We start from the raw sequence: 14,814 nt of genomic DNA, 5'->3' as shown, positions 1-14,814 counted from the left end.
AGGTAGATAATTGGTTTTTTTTTTCTACCGGCTGGATCTATTCTACTGTTTCTCAGCGATTACTTTTTTACTAACTAGATTTCTATTTTTTTCAACCCAGTAGAGAGAGCGCCTGGTCATATAATCTCCTTTCGAGGCGTTCCCTCCGGGGGCCCTTCCGGGGGACCCCTTCCTAGGGGGGAGTTATTTTTTTTAATTGCTTCGCTTCGCTCCGCAATAAGCCTAAACTAGGGGCATCGACGTGAGCATTGGCCGCGTGACCAACGTGAGGTCTCAGGGGGGGCTTTAATATATAGTTTATAGACCTTAAGTATTAAAATTAAAGAAAGAAGCACAAGTATCAGCAACTAGTCTACATGCACCATAAGTGACTAGCACCATAAGCAATAAATTCCAGGGAAGACTATCTTATCTAGTCCTTATTGCTGCCTGATACCATAAATATGAGATTAGGACATGTCACCCATAAGATCTTCATCCATCTCAAGTCCAGCCTCCACCCCTACAATGGGATTGACTTCACTAGACCCCGACCAAACTTGACCCTTGTGTAGGCTATCAACGTACTCATCGCTTAATCCCAGATTGTGATTGGTTTCGCCAAGATTAATAACCAGGGTCTCCATGAGCTTCATCTCTTGCTTGAGTTGGGACTGCAAGTCCAACTCACGAGAGAGTCGAGGTAACGAATGGATGGATAAGAACCGCAGCATAGAAGATTCAGCATCATCTTTGGTCTGTACCAATGTCGCGTTCAAATCACGAGACATGATGAGGGATGAAACAGCGGACCCAGTAACTTCGGCACACACAGGGGAGGGGAACACCTGCTTCGAGAGGTCGGCTATCGTTAAAGCTGCGAAGGTCTTCCCAAGCTTGATCACGGTTTGACTGAAGAAAGCACCCACTACCTGGGTAACAAGACCGAGATTATTGTCCTAGAATGGCGGCATTAGCCCTGGATGTCAAAACGATAACACCTACTCAATTAGCACCACAACTTACCGCGCACCAGACTCCATTGGCAGCATCAATTTCAGCATTAAGCCTCTTCAAATCACCACGTTCAAATGCATGAGCAAGAATGATATAGGGCCTCGCAAGTGATTGATACACCTTAGCCACATGAGGTGTTGTGATGCTTGGAGGCGGACAGAGCTGTCCACAAAAATAATTAGCTCGAGAAAACAATGCTGTCGAGTCTCCTTTCTTTTTTTTTTTCAGCGAAGAGATATCTTACCTTGCCCTTTTCTAGTAAGCTTACTAGCACCCATTTTTTGTAGGCTTCCACCATAATCAAGCTCACGGAGTTAGTACTAGGTGTAGAGATGACAATCCCAAGGAAATGAAGTGCATTGCGCCACTCCTTCAACGCCATGTACACCATACTACCATAAAGAAAGTACTGCAAGTAGTCTCGATATGATAGCTTGGATGAAATCCGGGAATCTTCGGTCATAAAGGATACACCTGACCCATGATCTGCGCAGAGCACAGAGGGATCGGAAGGGGGACTTCCTAGCGAGATTGGGAAATGACAAATCTGCTTATTCAAGATCGGCAATGCACAAGAATATGCCTTGGCCTCGAGACAAAGCCGGACAAGCAAAAGGTGACTCGAGGTGAAAACGGCACATGATGGGTCGAGACGAAGCATAGCGTCCTTAACCAGCGTAGCACCTAGCAGTGGCTGTAGTAGGGTTAGGTTAGCAATTAGATATAAGAAACCTTGAAAAATAGCCGACTTGCCATTGATGCAGCTTGTGAGACTTGCCCCACGAGCTCAATAAGAAGGCGCCATTCTCGCCCAGCGTATCTGACCTGAACCCCATCGAAACTCGTCAAAAAATGTGCGGCGCATATCCAGAGCTTCCCAGAGGGGCGAATATCTGCTGGAAATGAATCGGCATTCAGTTCCTGTGCCTTTTGTATTTGCACACGTAGCACGAAAAGATATGGGATAGAATCTATCGCTGGATCAAAACGCTAAAGACAAATACATATTAGTTGCGATCTTGCCACTCTATAGAACCCTCTCAGATTGGACTTGATACAAATAAAGCTGCTTACATCGAGAAAAGACTCATCATTAGCAAGTGAGTCGAGTGCCTTGGTTGTTTGTAGCCGCCTGAAGTATTCGACTAGCTCGCGAACCCGACGGTCATACTCATCGCTGGGTGGGTGGTTAGAGTTGTGTAACTGCGCCGATGCGGAGATAATATCCGAAAGGAGTGTCATCCTGGAAGTTTATGAAAGAGAAGCACAAGATAGCTCGGCGTCAAATGCGCAAAGGTGTGTTGTTTCTCAAACCAGTGTGATATCTTGGCTCTCACTTTTATGATATCAGGGTTGCCATACAATAGAGACTCAAGGTTGGACGAGGAAAAGAAGAGCGAAAGAGGAGAAGAGAGATTTGGTAAAATGTTGTAAAAGAAACGTGACGTAGGAAGTTGTGATGATTATTGGAGACATCTGGACCTCGGAAAGGTGGGTAAATCCGAGACGAGCGGGATCGATAACGTGCCCCTCCACACTGCTGAGTGTGACTCAATTTTTTCTTTTCTCTTTCCCTTTCCTCTACGTCTACAACTTTCACTTCTCTCCCACGCTTATTATTCAATCTCTATAGGAGCGGAGGTTATTTGGCACCATGTCATTGACCGAATCCGTAGCAGTTGATGTCGCCCGTAGCGCATCACTTGCCTCTCGTCGTCTTGCAACTTTAAAGAACGATGACCGCAATAAAGCTTTGACGTTGCTTCATGATGCATTGGAAATGAACCAAAAGGACATCCTTGAAGCCAATGCTAGGGATGTGAAACTTGCTACTATTGCAGCCGACAACGGGGATTTGAGCCATAGCGTGCTCAAGAGACTTGATCTGTCGCGGCCTGGAAAATACAAAGATATGCTTGATGGGATTTTGAGTGTGCGAGATTTGGATGACCCTAGTGAGTTTACTTTCTAATCTTTAAGCTTCATTGAGACAGTACTTAATAGAATACAATCATAGTTGGGAAAGTCACACTGCGAACTCTCCTTGACGATGGTCTGACATTGGAGAGAGTCAGCTGCCCTATCGGTGTGCTACTGATTATCTTTGAGGCCCGCCCAGAGGTAATAGCAAACATCGCTGCGTTAGCCATCAAGTCGGGTAACGCTGCTATTCTGAAAGGTAACACGCAAGCCCTTATAAAGGTTTCATGATATTGTTCCATTGACACAAATTTCCAGGTGGAAAGGAATCCATGGAATCCTTCGCGGCAATCGCGAACGTTGTCTCCAAAGCTATCGCCGAATCTCGCGTACCGGTGTCATCGATTCAGCTGGTCAAGACACGCGATGCGGTGTCTTCTCTCTTGGCCCAGGATTCGTTGATTGACCTGGTCATTCCTCGAGGTTCCAACGAACTCGTCCGTTTCGTGAAAGATAACACGAAAATCCCTGTGCTTGGACATGCCGATGGCCTTTGTTCTGCTTACATACATGCCGATGCCGATATCGATACTGCTGTGAAAGTTATTGTGGATTCAAAAACGGACTATCCAGCGGCATGCAATTCATTGGAGACCTTGCTTGTCCATGAGGATACCCTTGGATTGGTCTTCCCGGCGGTAGCTGCTGCTCTCCTAGAGAAAGGCGTGACTCTTCGTTGTGATCCTGATTCAAAATCTGCTTTGACAAAGACATTGCCAGCCGAGAAATCAGTGCAAGTACAAACGGCTACCGAATCCGACTATAACACTGAGTTCTTGGACCTTGTGTTGGCAGTGAAAACAATTCCCTCGACTGACCCTCCAATCGCGGCCGTGGAGGCTGCCATTACCCATATAAATATGCATTCCTCAAAGCATACCGAGATAATTTTGACTCGGTCAAAAGAGGCGGCGGATATGTTCATGAGCGGAATTGATAGTGCCGGTGTCTTCTGGAATGCATCTACTAGGTTCGCCGATGGCATGCGGTTTGGATTTGGCACGGAAGTTGGCATCAGCACCAACAAAATCCATTCCCGAGGACCGGTCGGACTTGAGGGCCTGACCATCTACAAGTACTTGATCCGGGGAAATGGTCACGGTGCAGCGGACTATGACGGTGAAGGAAGGAAAAAATATCTGCATACTAGACTGCCCATAGGCCAGTAATCGCCTCCAGCGCAACGCATCAATAGAAGGATATCATTTTAGAAAAGATTTTTTTTTCTTGCTTTCTTGTTTGAAAAATCCCATAAGAAAAAACTTAGGACAAAGCCTGATTCAATTTTCTTTTGCCCCTTCATTCGTAAATTCTCATTTCCCAGTCCAACCAAAGACATCCCGCCACTTTTAAGTACACAGACTTGAGGCCTTTGGCTAGAACTGAAACGATTCCAGGCACCGAGAAAGTCAATGTGGCCAATGCATCTTTCACAATACATACACACCGCATTACCCTCATCATGTCCCTTAGACCTTGAAGCCCTTGGACCTTCTGCGTCCACGGGCCCGCTCGAACTTGCGGCCCTTGCTTGCCACGTACGGCTTCTGTTTTGAGTCAGTAAATTTGAATCACATAATCTCGTTTTCCAGTCGTAATAATAACGCACCTTGTCGGTGTGAGGACCGAAGCCGAAGTGCTTCACGGCCTCACGGGCGTTCTTAGGTCCACGCAGGAGGAGAGTGTTGGCACCGGTAGGAGCACGGAGAGCAAGCTGGTCAAGAGTCAAAGTCTCACCACCAGCCTTCTCAATGCGAGCGCGAGCGGTAGCGGTGAAACGGAGGGCAGCAATCGACAGCTTGGGGACGGTCAAAAGGCGGTTGTCATCGGTGACAGTGCCGACAACGACGACGGTCTTGCCCTTCTGCGCCTCGCTGATGTTGGCGACAGCGCGAGAAAGTGAAACAGGGGGGCGGTTGATTCTCGACATGAAGAGACGACGAAGGACGGCCTTGTTGAAGTTGGACTCGGTGCGGCCTATCATGCATCTCATATCAGCCTCACGAAAATCCCCACAACGGTACACCTGTAGAAATTGCGCTGCAAACGAATTTGGAATCGGGGGGGTTCATACGAGCCAAGAAGCGGTAGAGCTTCACCAGAACCTTCAAGTAGACGTTGTCGCTCTTGGGAGCCTTGCGGTGGCTGCTCCGCACATGGTGGCGGTCCAAGTCGATACCTGCAATTTATGAATGGTCAGTGGAATGAACTGACAACGAGAAGAAAAAGCGAAGGGGTTCGAATGAATGCTGCGGGATGCGATAATCGAGTAAAAGGAGATGATTGAACATACCCATGGCTGTGTATTGGTCGACTTCCCGGGAAATAGCTTGCTGTCGCACCCGTATGGAAAGTGCAGGAGGTTTTTGATCCTTGACTTTCGGCTGGACAGTGGTGTGTGGGTTTAGCCCTACGCTAGACCTGACTAGGAAAGGCGAGGCACATGACCTAGCTGCAGCCACGTGACTTGTACATGTTTCCATTCGCCGCTTGGTCACGTGGTGTATGGGTCTGGTTGCATCTAACAAATGAACCTTATCTTCAGATTCTGTTAGTTATCTGCCGTACATCTCCAACCTACATCAACATCAACATATTCCGTATAACAGAACATTTCATCTACTCTTTATCTATGTGTATATATATATGCATTATGTATAATCAAATGTTCATGATAATAATGAGAAAAATATATCTAGGCACATATGTGATTAGAACTATTCTCTATCATTCAAGCCGACAAAGAAATCACGAGTCATTTCATAACTCAACCAGCTGCTTGCCATGCTAGGAGCAACTTTCAGAAGATTCGGCCCTATCCCCTTGAAGAGTCCACGTAGTCCCTCTTCAGCCACGATGACCCTCACAGCATCCCAGATTGAGGTGTATTGGTAACCCATTCCCGACATTGTGTTGATCTGGAATCGCCGACGTAGGACATCACTAAGGGAAAGTCAGTTTCACGGGGCCTAGCCAAATAGAATAAGATAACCGACAAAGGATAGGTACAGGTCTGGGCGACTGCTCCAGAGACCGCGCCGGCGAGTAATTTTCGACAAGAGCTAGGGTTTTTGTCCCCTTCTGGTGTTAGATACTTGCGCGCCGATTCGTAGGTCATGAAATTGAGTCCCACCTGTCGCTCGTCAGTTGTGACCAAGTCAAATTAAGCTGAAAACTCACGTATGGAGCTACCCCAGCAACAGTAGGAACAATTCCACGGTATAGAGCCTTTGTCCCACCTTCATTTTTATAGATCATGGCTATTGTCGTGAACATGCCTGGCAGTTTCTGGCTTGGATCTCTTGCTCCAAGTTCGGCAAATGAAGCAGATTGAATGGAAAGTCGTGTTCGAACAATGTCCAGAGGATAGGTGATAGTCACCGAAGTGATACCGGCAAGACCGCCACAAAAAAGGCGAAGCATCGGGGTCATCTCACCATCGGGAGACTCTACGAACTGAATCAAAGAAATGTCAGTTTGCATCAAACCCTAGTTCTGCAGGATAGAAATAGCCACCCACTTGCTTATAAAAATTATAGCTTCCAAACTGTACCGCAGAGTAGGGGATAATGCGAATACAGTTTGTTCCATTTCCTCGCATGAAGCCCCGCCAGCCTTCTTCCCGCCCCATCTTTACTAAGGCTTTCCAGATTGACAATCTGTATTCTGTTCGACCGACGCTTTGAATCTGAAGAAGGATTTTCAATCTTTCGAGTGGCGACACTATTGTCCTGGAAACTGCACCAGCCACTCCACCAGCCATAAATGCAGCCACCATTGGTTCGGCGAGGTACTTCCTAGTACGAACCCAGATTGAGGGAGTTTTCTCCTTAATCAGCTCCTGCTTAATCAACTAGTCAGCCTCGCAGCGCATATGGACCGGAGATCCCCTTCTCACCTTGGCTGCATTTGAACCAGATGGAAACTTGGATAGAGTCTGCAAGGCAGGCTTTGGAGCACCTTCCAACTGCTCCTTCTGAACATCCTGGCGATCTAAGCTCATCTTGACAATATGCACATCCGGTTCGGCAATGAGGTTGATAAAGAAGTCCTTTGTGATCTGCCGTGTAATGATTTTCTGAAATTATTTTAATTGGAGAATGATGCTTGATTGTCGCTGAAAATCAAATGCGATATAACACTATTGATGTAGTGCTAGCCATGAAGGTTGGTTGTTTTCCGAGGCTTGGTGATCTAAAAACACATCATTGATTTTGTGTCCAGTGGTGTATTGCTTTTTTTTTCAACGGCCATATAACTGAGGTATAAAGGGTAATGTTGATAGTGGATTTGCCAAAAAGGAGAAGCGTCGAAAAGAAAGGACGGGTTGTTGGGCCGGAGTTGCTTTTCTTTTCCCCTTCAATGTTGGCAGGAGATGTCGTTGAACAGGTCAAAAGAAAGAAGGAATAAGAACACAAATAAATCACACAAGAGGTGGTATGTATACCTGGAAAAGGTGCTTGGAGGTTTAGAAAGAGAAGAACATCCCGACTTACCGACAGACACGGTACCTCCCGATAGTCCGCCACTTATATTACGTACCTACCTTGGGGGGTCCACGGGCGAACTAGTTACATAGTATAGTTCCCTCAAACCGATTGTATAAGTACTCCAGACAGATCAAATCTAGATCTAGATCTATGATTTAAATAAAGAATATTATACAGAGCGTATTTATCAATACCAAGTTTCTCTCGTAACATAAAACAAAGAAGAAAAATCAAAGAAACCAAAGAATAAACCTTTCATCAATTGCGTCATTGGCATGTTTGATCCACCGTAGCACCTTCATCACGATTTCTTTCTTGCGCCCTCTCTCTCTTCCTTATACTCTTTATCCTCTTGAAGCTTCTTAAGCTCCATCTCTCCTTTCAAATTCTTCCAAATACTTTCCAACTGACACAATCTTCTTTCTTTTTCATTGCTCTGTGCTAACGGCACCATGTCTTCTCGCTCTGGAACTACTCTGTATGTTACCGGGTTTGGCCATGGCACCCGTGCTCGCGATCTTGCCTACGAATTCGAACGGTACGTGTCGCCTATACCTTCGCACCTACGAACTTCGATTCCCATCCTTCCGACGACCTCCCGATGAAGACCATTGGCACTAAATGCCTTGGACGACACTCTTCCTTTCTACTAGCGTGACATTGGTGTGGAAGCTTGTGTCTACGTTGCCTCGTCTCACTCCTTGGGCAACTGTTAGCTAGTCTTGGTCATTCCTTATCATAATTTCTCTTAATACCGATACCTGAAGCTAGCTCAACTGATTTTGGAACTAGTTATGGGCGTCTTGTTCGCTGTGATATCCCTGCCCCGCGCACTCCCTCTAGCCGACTGTGAGTTGAAATGATATCTGAAACCACTTTACCTGTCTAATCTAAGTCGCTTAGTTTCGCATTCGTTGAATACGAGAGTCGCCGCGATGCCGATGATGCTTACCACGAGATGCACAACAAGCGTATCGGCCGCGATGATTTGCTGAAGATTGAGGTAAGCATATCCGCCCCCCGAAGCTTTGTTAAATATCTTTTAACCTATCTCCAGTGGGCACGTACTCCTCCCTCCGCTTCCTGGCGCTTTGACTCTGGCTCTGGCCGTGACGCTCCCCGTGACGCTCCCCGTGACGCTCCCCGTGATGCTGGCCGCGATGCTGGCCGTGATCGTCGCCGTGATCGCACTCCTCCTCGCCGTGGTCGTTCCCCATCCCCCCGTCGTAGCCGTGGCGGCGACTATTCCCCCCGCCGAGATGATCGGTACGAACGTGACGCCGACCGTACCGACCGTGACTACGACCGCCGCGACCGTGATCCTGACCGCCGTGACCGTGACCACGATCGACGTGACCGTGACCGTTCTCGTGACCGCTCTCGCAGCCCTGACGACCGTGAACGCGATGGCAAAGAGGACCGGGAAAGACGCGATGATGATCGCGAGCGTCGTGAGGAGGACCGTGAAAACGGCCCCAACGGTGAGGACAGGAAAGGTCAGTTGCCTCGGAATCTAACCTAGAAAACGTTCTTTTCACTCACATACAGCAGTACCCCTGGACCCAATGCCTTCTGCTCATGATGAGCTTGATACTGCTGAGTAGATAAACTCAGTACTACGTTCATTCGCTCTCGAATCATGCCCCCGTCGTCATTCTGTTTTCGTCCTCTGAAGGTGTCCTTCATTGCGGTTGAGCCAACGGGGAGGGAGGATACAAAGTTATCGCCCAGTGTTTCTCTTAATACCATCCTGTGGCATATCTCGTATCTCGTCCCCCTTTGCCTCTTGTGTGCTTCTGATTTCAAATGGCATGAAGCTTGCTCTTCGGGACAAGCTGGGGCCAAGTGAACGTGTGACCCTTGCTCCCCCTACCTTTTTTTTTCAAATTTTCCTTTTCCCCAAGTTATTCCCAATATTTCTTTTTTGAGGTTGGTAATTTATCCTGGTCAGCAGCTCGGATCCCACCGAAGCGAACGTCGAGCGACCGTTCCAAGTCGGCGCCCAAAAACCACGATGAAATCCGTTTCGCCCTCCGTCTTGTTCGCAATTTAATTTGAAAGCGGTTATTTCAATTCCTCGCCCTCTCCGACCGGTCGCCATCCTATGTGGTCTGGTATTTTCTAAACCACTGTAGTGCCTTAGTTGTATGTGAGGTCAATGCAAAGCACCAGTTCTATGGCTTTGTTAATAACAAAAAAAGCAATAGAATTTCTGAGGTCATGACATGACGTAAGCTATTTGGCGCGGGGAACCGCAATCAATCCATCGAGTAATCCAGTAGAAGCAACCCTGAAGCCCAAATTATTGCAACTTTATTCAACTTTCAGCTACTTTATACTACCTCCTGTCATGAGTTCAGCAAAGAAAACAGGTATCAGCATTGCAATCGATGTATTACCTTTCTTCCCCTTCACTACTTTATTCAGAACACTGACATGACAAAGAGAGGCGGCACATTTACAGACTGCATTGGAAATCCAGGGACGGGCCGCTTGGAAGATGACATTGTGATTAAACTGCTCTCAGAAGACCCCAACAGCTACGAAGATGCACCTTTGGAGGGGATCCGGCGTATTCTTTCCAAATTTACCGGTCATGAAATCCCTCGTGGGGAACCCATCGATACTTCCTTGATTCAGAGCATTCGCATGGGCACAACCGTGGCAACAAATGCGCTACTCGAACGGAAGGGGGAGAAGGTGGCACTAGTGGTAAGCAAGGGCTTCAAAGACTGCCTCGAGATTGGGAATCAGTCTCGTCCCAGAATATTTGACCTTGCTATCAAACGTCCCGATGTCCTTTACGAGGAGGTGATTGAGGTAGACGAGCGTGTCACTTTGGAGGACTACGCAGAAGATCCGCAACGAAACACAACTGCCACTACTCTCCGGGAACAGGCCCGGGCAGAAGACGAGGTTGTTCGCGGCCTTTCTTCGGAAGCAGTTCGCATACTAAAGCGCCCATCTGAAGGCTTGGTGAGATCACAACTGAAAGATGTATATAACCGCGGGATTAGAAGCATAGCAGTATGTCTTATACATGGGTACACCTTTCCAGACCATGAGGCACTGGTGGGAAGAATCGCCAAGGATATTGGTTTCCACCATGTGAGTTTGAGCCACCAGCTCATGCCGATGATTAAACTTGTGCCGAGGACCACTTCAGCCTGCGCCGATGCATATTTGACCCCTGCCATCAAGAAGTATATCTCTGGATTTCAAGCCGGATTTGAAGGTGGTCTAGGCAGTGAGAGTGTCAAACAGCAGGCGAGCGCCAAAGGTGCTCGCTGTGAATTCATGCAATCGGATGGTGGTCTTGTGGACGTGGACCAATTTTCAGGCCTACGAGCAATTCTATCAGGGCCTGCTGGCGGAGTGGTGGGGTATGCGCTGACTTCCTACGACCCCTTGTCGAAAATACCAGTAATAGGGTTTGATATGGGAGGGACGAGCACGGATGTTAGCAGGTACGGATCCGGTCGGTACGAACACGTCTTTGAGACAACCACTGCTGGAGTGACGATTCAGTCTCCTCAGTTGGATATCAACACCGTTGCTGCAGGTGGTGGCTCGAGGTTGTTCTACCGTAACGATCTCTTCGTTGTTGGGCCCGAGTCAGCGGGAGCTCATCCAGGACCTGCATGTTACCGCAAGGGTGGACCACTCACAGTAACCGATGCCAATCTGTTTCTTGGGCGATTGGTCCCAGACTTCTTCCCGAAGATTTTCGGCTCAGATGAAACCCAGGGACTCGATGAACAAGCTAGTCGGGTGTTGTTCGAAGAATTAACCAAAGAAATCAACCACAAGTTGACCAAAGGGGGCCAAAGTCGAGAAATGTCCCCTGACGAGGTTGCCTTCGGTTTTATCAAGGTAGCCAACGAGACAATGGCCCGGCCTATTCGATCCCTGACAGAGGCCAAGGGACATGACACATCAAAACATAGGTTGGCTACGTTTGGAGGAGCCGGGGGCCAACATGCCGTTGCCATTGCCGAGAGCTTGGGGATTCGGCAGATTTTGATTCATCGGTATTCCTCGGTGCTCTCGGCATACGGGATGGCACTGGCAGACGTCGTTGATGAAAACCAACAGCCCGAATCGAAGACCTGGGCTGATGATGGCAAGGAGGGGGTTCAGTATGCACTTTCTTCAAGAATGGAAGAATTAAAGAAACGATCTACGCAGAGGCTGCAAGAACAAGGCTTCAACAATGATTCAATCGTGTTTGAAGAATACCTCAATATGCGATATCGAGGCACAGAATCTGCCTTGATGATACTTAAACCAAGCAAAGAGGAGGCCGATCTTCACTTTGGGGGCGACGAATGGGCCTTTGGGAAGGCATTTATGAAGCAACACGATCAAGAGTTTGGTTTTACTCTCCCAGATCGGGACATAATTGTGGATGACGTGCGGGTGAGAGGAATCGGCAAAGGATTCAAAATGTCCGAGAAGACTGTGGACCGGCAGATCCAGGAGTCCAACCCAAAGGATGTGACGACGGGCCAAGAACATCGCAGGTCTCTTGTATACTTCGAGGGCGGCCGACTTGAAACGCCAATCTATAAACTCGACGACCTGAAGGTTGATGAGCGAGTCAGAGGCCCGGCGATTTTAGCCGATGCCACTCAAACAATCGTGGTGCCCCCAGAAGCTTCGGCGCTCTTGACAAAAACCCACGTTGTCATCAATATTGGGGAATCCGATGCCAGCCAGCCAAAGATTAGCACTGGTAATGTGGATCCTATCCTGCTGAGCGTCTTCTCTCACAGATTCATGGCTATTGCCGAGCAAATGGGACGTGCTTTACAGAAGACAAGTGTAAGTACCAACGTAAAGGAACGACTTGACTACTCCTGCGCATTGTTCGACGCAGCAGGCGGGCTTGTTGCGAACGCGCCACATTTGCCCGTCCATCTCGGTAGCCTGTCAACATGTGTACGGATACAGGCCCGGATCTGGCAAGGTAAACTGAAGCCCGGCGATGTGATCGTGTCAAACCACCCGGAATTTGGGGGAACTCATCTTCCAGACATCACAGTCCTGCAGCCTGCTTTTAGCCAGGGAAAGATCATATTCTACGTAGCTTCTAGGGCGCATCATGGTAAGACCCCCCGGCGAAAGAGAGAAGGGGGAAACAAACAGATATACTAACCTGCATGAAGCCGACATTGGAGGAATACTCCCGGGATCTATGCCACCTCATTCAAAAGAGCTTTACCAAGAAGGCGCAGCCATCAAGAGCGAAAAATTGGTATCAGAAGGCAAGTTTAACGAGGAGCGCATCACAGAATTGCTGTACAAAGAGCCGGCCCAGTACCCAAACTGCAGTGGGACGAGATGCCTAGCAGATAACTTGAATGATCTTAAAGCTCAGATTGCTGCGAATAAGAAAGGGATCAACCTGATCAGCACTCTAATCGAGGAGTACGGCGAGGATGTCGTGCAGTTCTATATGCACCAGATCCAAGACAATGCAGAGCTCAGCGTCCGCAATCTACTAAAAGACGTGAGCAGGAGATTTGCTGGTCAAGAACTGAGTGCTATTGATTATATGGACGATGGGAGCCCTATTCAATTGAAGATATCAATAGATGGGGAGAAAGGAGAGGCAATCTTCGATTTTGAGGGCACGGGCCCAGAAGTATACGGTATGAGAGTGGCTTTCAAGGTGAAACCTGATGTATGAGCTGACAATGACAGGCAATATCAATGCACCGGAGGCCGTCACATATTCAGCGATCATTTATTGCCTGCGATGCCTTATTTCAGCAGATATCCCATTGAATCAGGGCTGTTTAAAGCCCATTGACGTTCGAATTCCTCCTGGGAGTCTTCTATCCCCCTCGGAATCAGCTGCCGTGGTGGGTGGCAATGTTTTGACGGTAAGATTAGACAGATACTGACGTTGATCATGGGCTCATTTTTTATTTCTTCAGAGTCAACGAGTGACCGACGTCATTTTGAGATGCTTCCAGGCTTGCGCTGCGTCGCAGGGTGATACCAACAACCTCACATTTGGGTTTGGAGGGAATATGCCCGGTGAGACAGAAACGAAAGGGTTTGGTTACTATGAAACCATCGCCGGCGGTAGCGGGGCTGGTCCGACCTGGGAAGGCACTTCAGGGGTTCATACACATATGACCAACACCCGAATCACCGATGCAGAGGTGTTTGAGCGGCGGTACCCTGTGATCCTCCGAGAATTCAGTCTTCGGCCGAATTCAGGAGGTAATGGTCAACACCGCGGCGGGGACGGCGTTGTGCGAGACATTGAATTCCGTATTCCTGTGCAAGTCTCTATCCTCTCCGAACGAAGAGTCTATCATCCATATGGATTGGAGGGAGGCGAGGATGCCCAGTGTGGTCAGAACATCTGGGTGCGCCGCGTGAGAAAGCATGACGGAAGCTGGGAGGAAAGATACATCAATCTCGGCGCTAAGAATTCCGCTCAGATGCTAGCAGGGGAGCGAATCATTATCCGTACGCCTGGAGGAGGAGGGTGGGGCCACATCGGAGACCAGCGCCGACTTCTCGAGGAGAAAGATCATCGTCATGCTTGGCGGGGGGGTTCTATTGCCAACAACATGGCGACGCAGGAGGCGAGTATATGATTCATAGGGAAATTTGGGAGTGAGTTGATTCAATCGGCCAAGGTCAATTTGATTATGATAAAAACGACAAGGGCTAGTTATGGGCAACGTAAATTAAATCCTCCATGGCGATTATGCTTCACTCTCCTCATCACTTGTCGCCTCAATATTCTGCTTTGATAGACCTTGGTTGTCCGAATGAGCATGTCCTTGCTCTCCTTGATCGGACTGGCCACCCTCTGCCGAGTAGACAGGCCGAGGCAGAGTTTCCCCATTTTCTTTCAATGCCTGCTCAATCTCAGGTAGAATAGAGACGATAGCAGCGAATTGATCCACGGGCATTGAGATACCCTACATTGGGAATGAGAGTATTAGCACGGTTTATGAAAACTGACTGATCAATCAACCTTTTTTCCTGGCAACTCCTGCCCCTCCTTTTCATAGTATTCTCTAACATTCACCTGGGTTTTCCCACGGAAAGAAGATATGGTCAGGCGGCGCATTTTGGATATTTCCCAATAGCGATCTCCATTAGAGTCGATTTTGGTTTCCGCTGTGGTGTTGACCTTGGCCTTCTTGGGGCGCACGCTATTGTCAAGGCCAACGCCGGAGTCAGACGAACGTTTCCTGGATGACATGACTTGGATATGATATTGGGAAATCCGATTCGGAGAAGGGATAGAAGAGATAGAAAGAGTAAGAAAGTGGAAAGGTGTCCAAGCACGAATGCGAAACGCGAAACGCGAACACGT

General features: G+C 48.2%; 7 protein-coding genes across 7 annotated transcripts; 4 read left to right on the top strand and 3 right to left on the bottom strand.

Annotated features, from left to right (window-relative positions):
- Nucleotides 1-449: 449 nt before the first annotated feature.
- Nucleotides 450-2,238, bottom strand: N7518_008405 (putative COP9 subunit 3; the record flags this gene model as incomplete). The annotated part of the gene is made up of 4 exons (XM_057189332.1): nt 450-938; nt 1,006-1,158; nt 1,241-1,690; nt 2,071-2,238. The coding sequence occupies 4 exons, from the start codon at nt 2,236-2,238 to the stop codon at nt 450-452; spliced, it is 1,260 nt and encodes a 419-aa protein (XP_057041035.1).
- A 412-nt stretch (nt 2,239-2,650) lies between these two features.
- N7518_008404 (glutamate-5-semialdehyde dehydrogenase) lies at nt 2,651-4,145 on the top strand (the record flags this gene model as incomplete). The annotated part of the gene is made up of 3 exons (XM_057189331.1): nt 2,651-2,951; nt 3,014-3,175; nt 3,235-4,145. The coding sequence occupies 3 exons, from the start codon at nt 2,651-2,653 to the stop codon at nt 4,143-4,145; spliced, it is 1,374 nt and encodes a 457-aa protein (XP_057041034.1).
- Nucleotides 4,146-4,445: 300 nt separating this feature from the next.
- N7518_008403 (60S ribosomal eL18 domain-containing protein) lies at nt 4,446-6,979 on the bottom strand (the record flags this gene model as incomplete). The annotated part of the gene is made up of 9 exons (XM_057189330.1): nt 4,446-4,523; nt 4,586-4,953; nt 5,051-5,155; nt 5,270-5,360; nt 5,775-5,919; nt 5,973-6,109; nt 6,157-6,432; nt 6,530-6,817; nt 6,875-6,979. 9 exons carry the CDS (start codon nt 6,977-6,979, stop codon nt 4,446-4,448), a joined length of 1,593 nt encoding a protein of 530 aa, XP_057041033.1.
- Nucleotides 6,980-7,918: 939 nt separating this feature from the next.
- Nucleotides 7,919-9,070, top strand: N7518_008402 (RNA-binding protein; the record flags this gene model as incomplete). Its single annotated transcript, XM_057189329.1, has 5 exons — nt 7,919-8,004; nt 8,259-8,315; nt 8,370-8,469; nt 8,524-8,962; nt 9,018-9,070. 5 exons carry the CDS (start codon nt 7,919-7,921, stop codon nt 9,068-9,070), a joined length of 735 nt encoding a protein of 244 aa, XP_057041032.1.
- Nucleotides 9,071-9,105: 35 nt separating this feature from the next.
- Nucleotides 9,106-9,524, top strand: N7518_008401 (uncharacterized protein; the record flags this gene model as incomplete). Its single annotated transcript, XM_057189328.1, has 2 exons — nt 9,106-9,311; nt 9,371-9,524. 2 exons carry the CDS (start codon nt 9,106-9,108, stop codon nt 9,522-9,524), a joined length of 360 nt encoding a protein of 119 aa, XP_057041031.1.
- Nucleotides 9,525-9,902: 378 nt separating this feature from the next.
- N7518_008400 (uncharacterized protein) lies at nt 9,903-14,083 on the top strand (the record flags this gene model as incomplete). The annotated part of the gene is made up of 4 exons (XM_057189327.1): nt 9,903-12,573; nt 12,635-13,120; nt 13,173-13,354; nt 13,409-14,083. 4 exons carry the CDS (start codon nt 9,903-9,905, stop codon nt 14,081-14,083), a joined length of 4,014 nt encoding a protein of 1,337 aa, XP_057041030.1.
- A 111-nt stretch (nt 14,084-14,194) lies between these two features.
- N7518_008399 (transcriptional coactivator p15/PC4 family protein) lies at nt 14,195-14,700 on the bottom strand (the record flags this gene model as incomplete). The annotated part of the gene is made up of 2 exons (XM_057189326.1): nt 14,195-14,413; nt 14,470-14,700. The coding sequence occupies 2 exons, from the start codon at nt 14,698-14,700 to the stop codon at nt 14,195-14,197; spliced, it is 450 nt and encodes a 149-aa protein (XP_057041029.1).
- Nucleotides 14,701-14,814: the final 114 nt, after the last annotated feature.

Source organism: Penicillium psychrosexuale (genome assembly GCF_028828465.1).
Source record: "Penicillium psychrosexuale strain IBT 29551 chromosome Unknown utg000004l, whole genome shotgun sequence".
Taxonomy (NCBI): Eukaryota; Fungi; Ascomycota; class Eurotiomycetes; order Eurotiales; family Aspergillaceae; genus Penicillium; species Penicillium psychrosexuale.
Note: the sequence above shows the minus strand (reverse complement) of the source record. Positions and strands in the feature narration are given on the sequence as shown.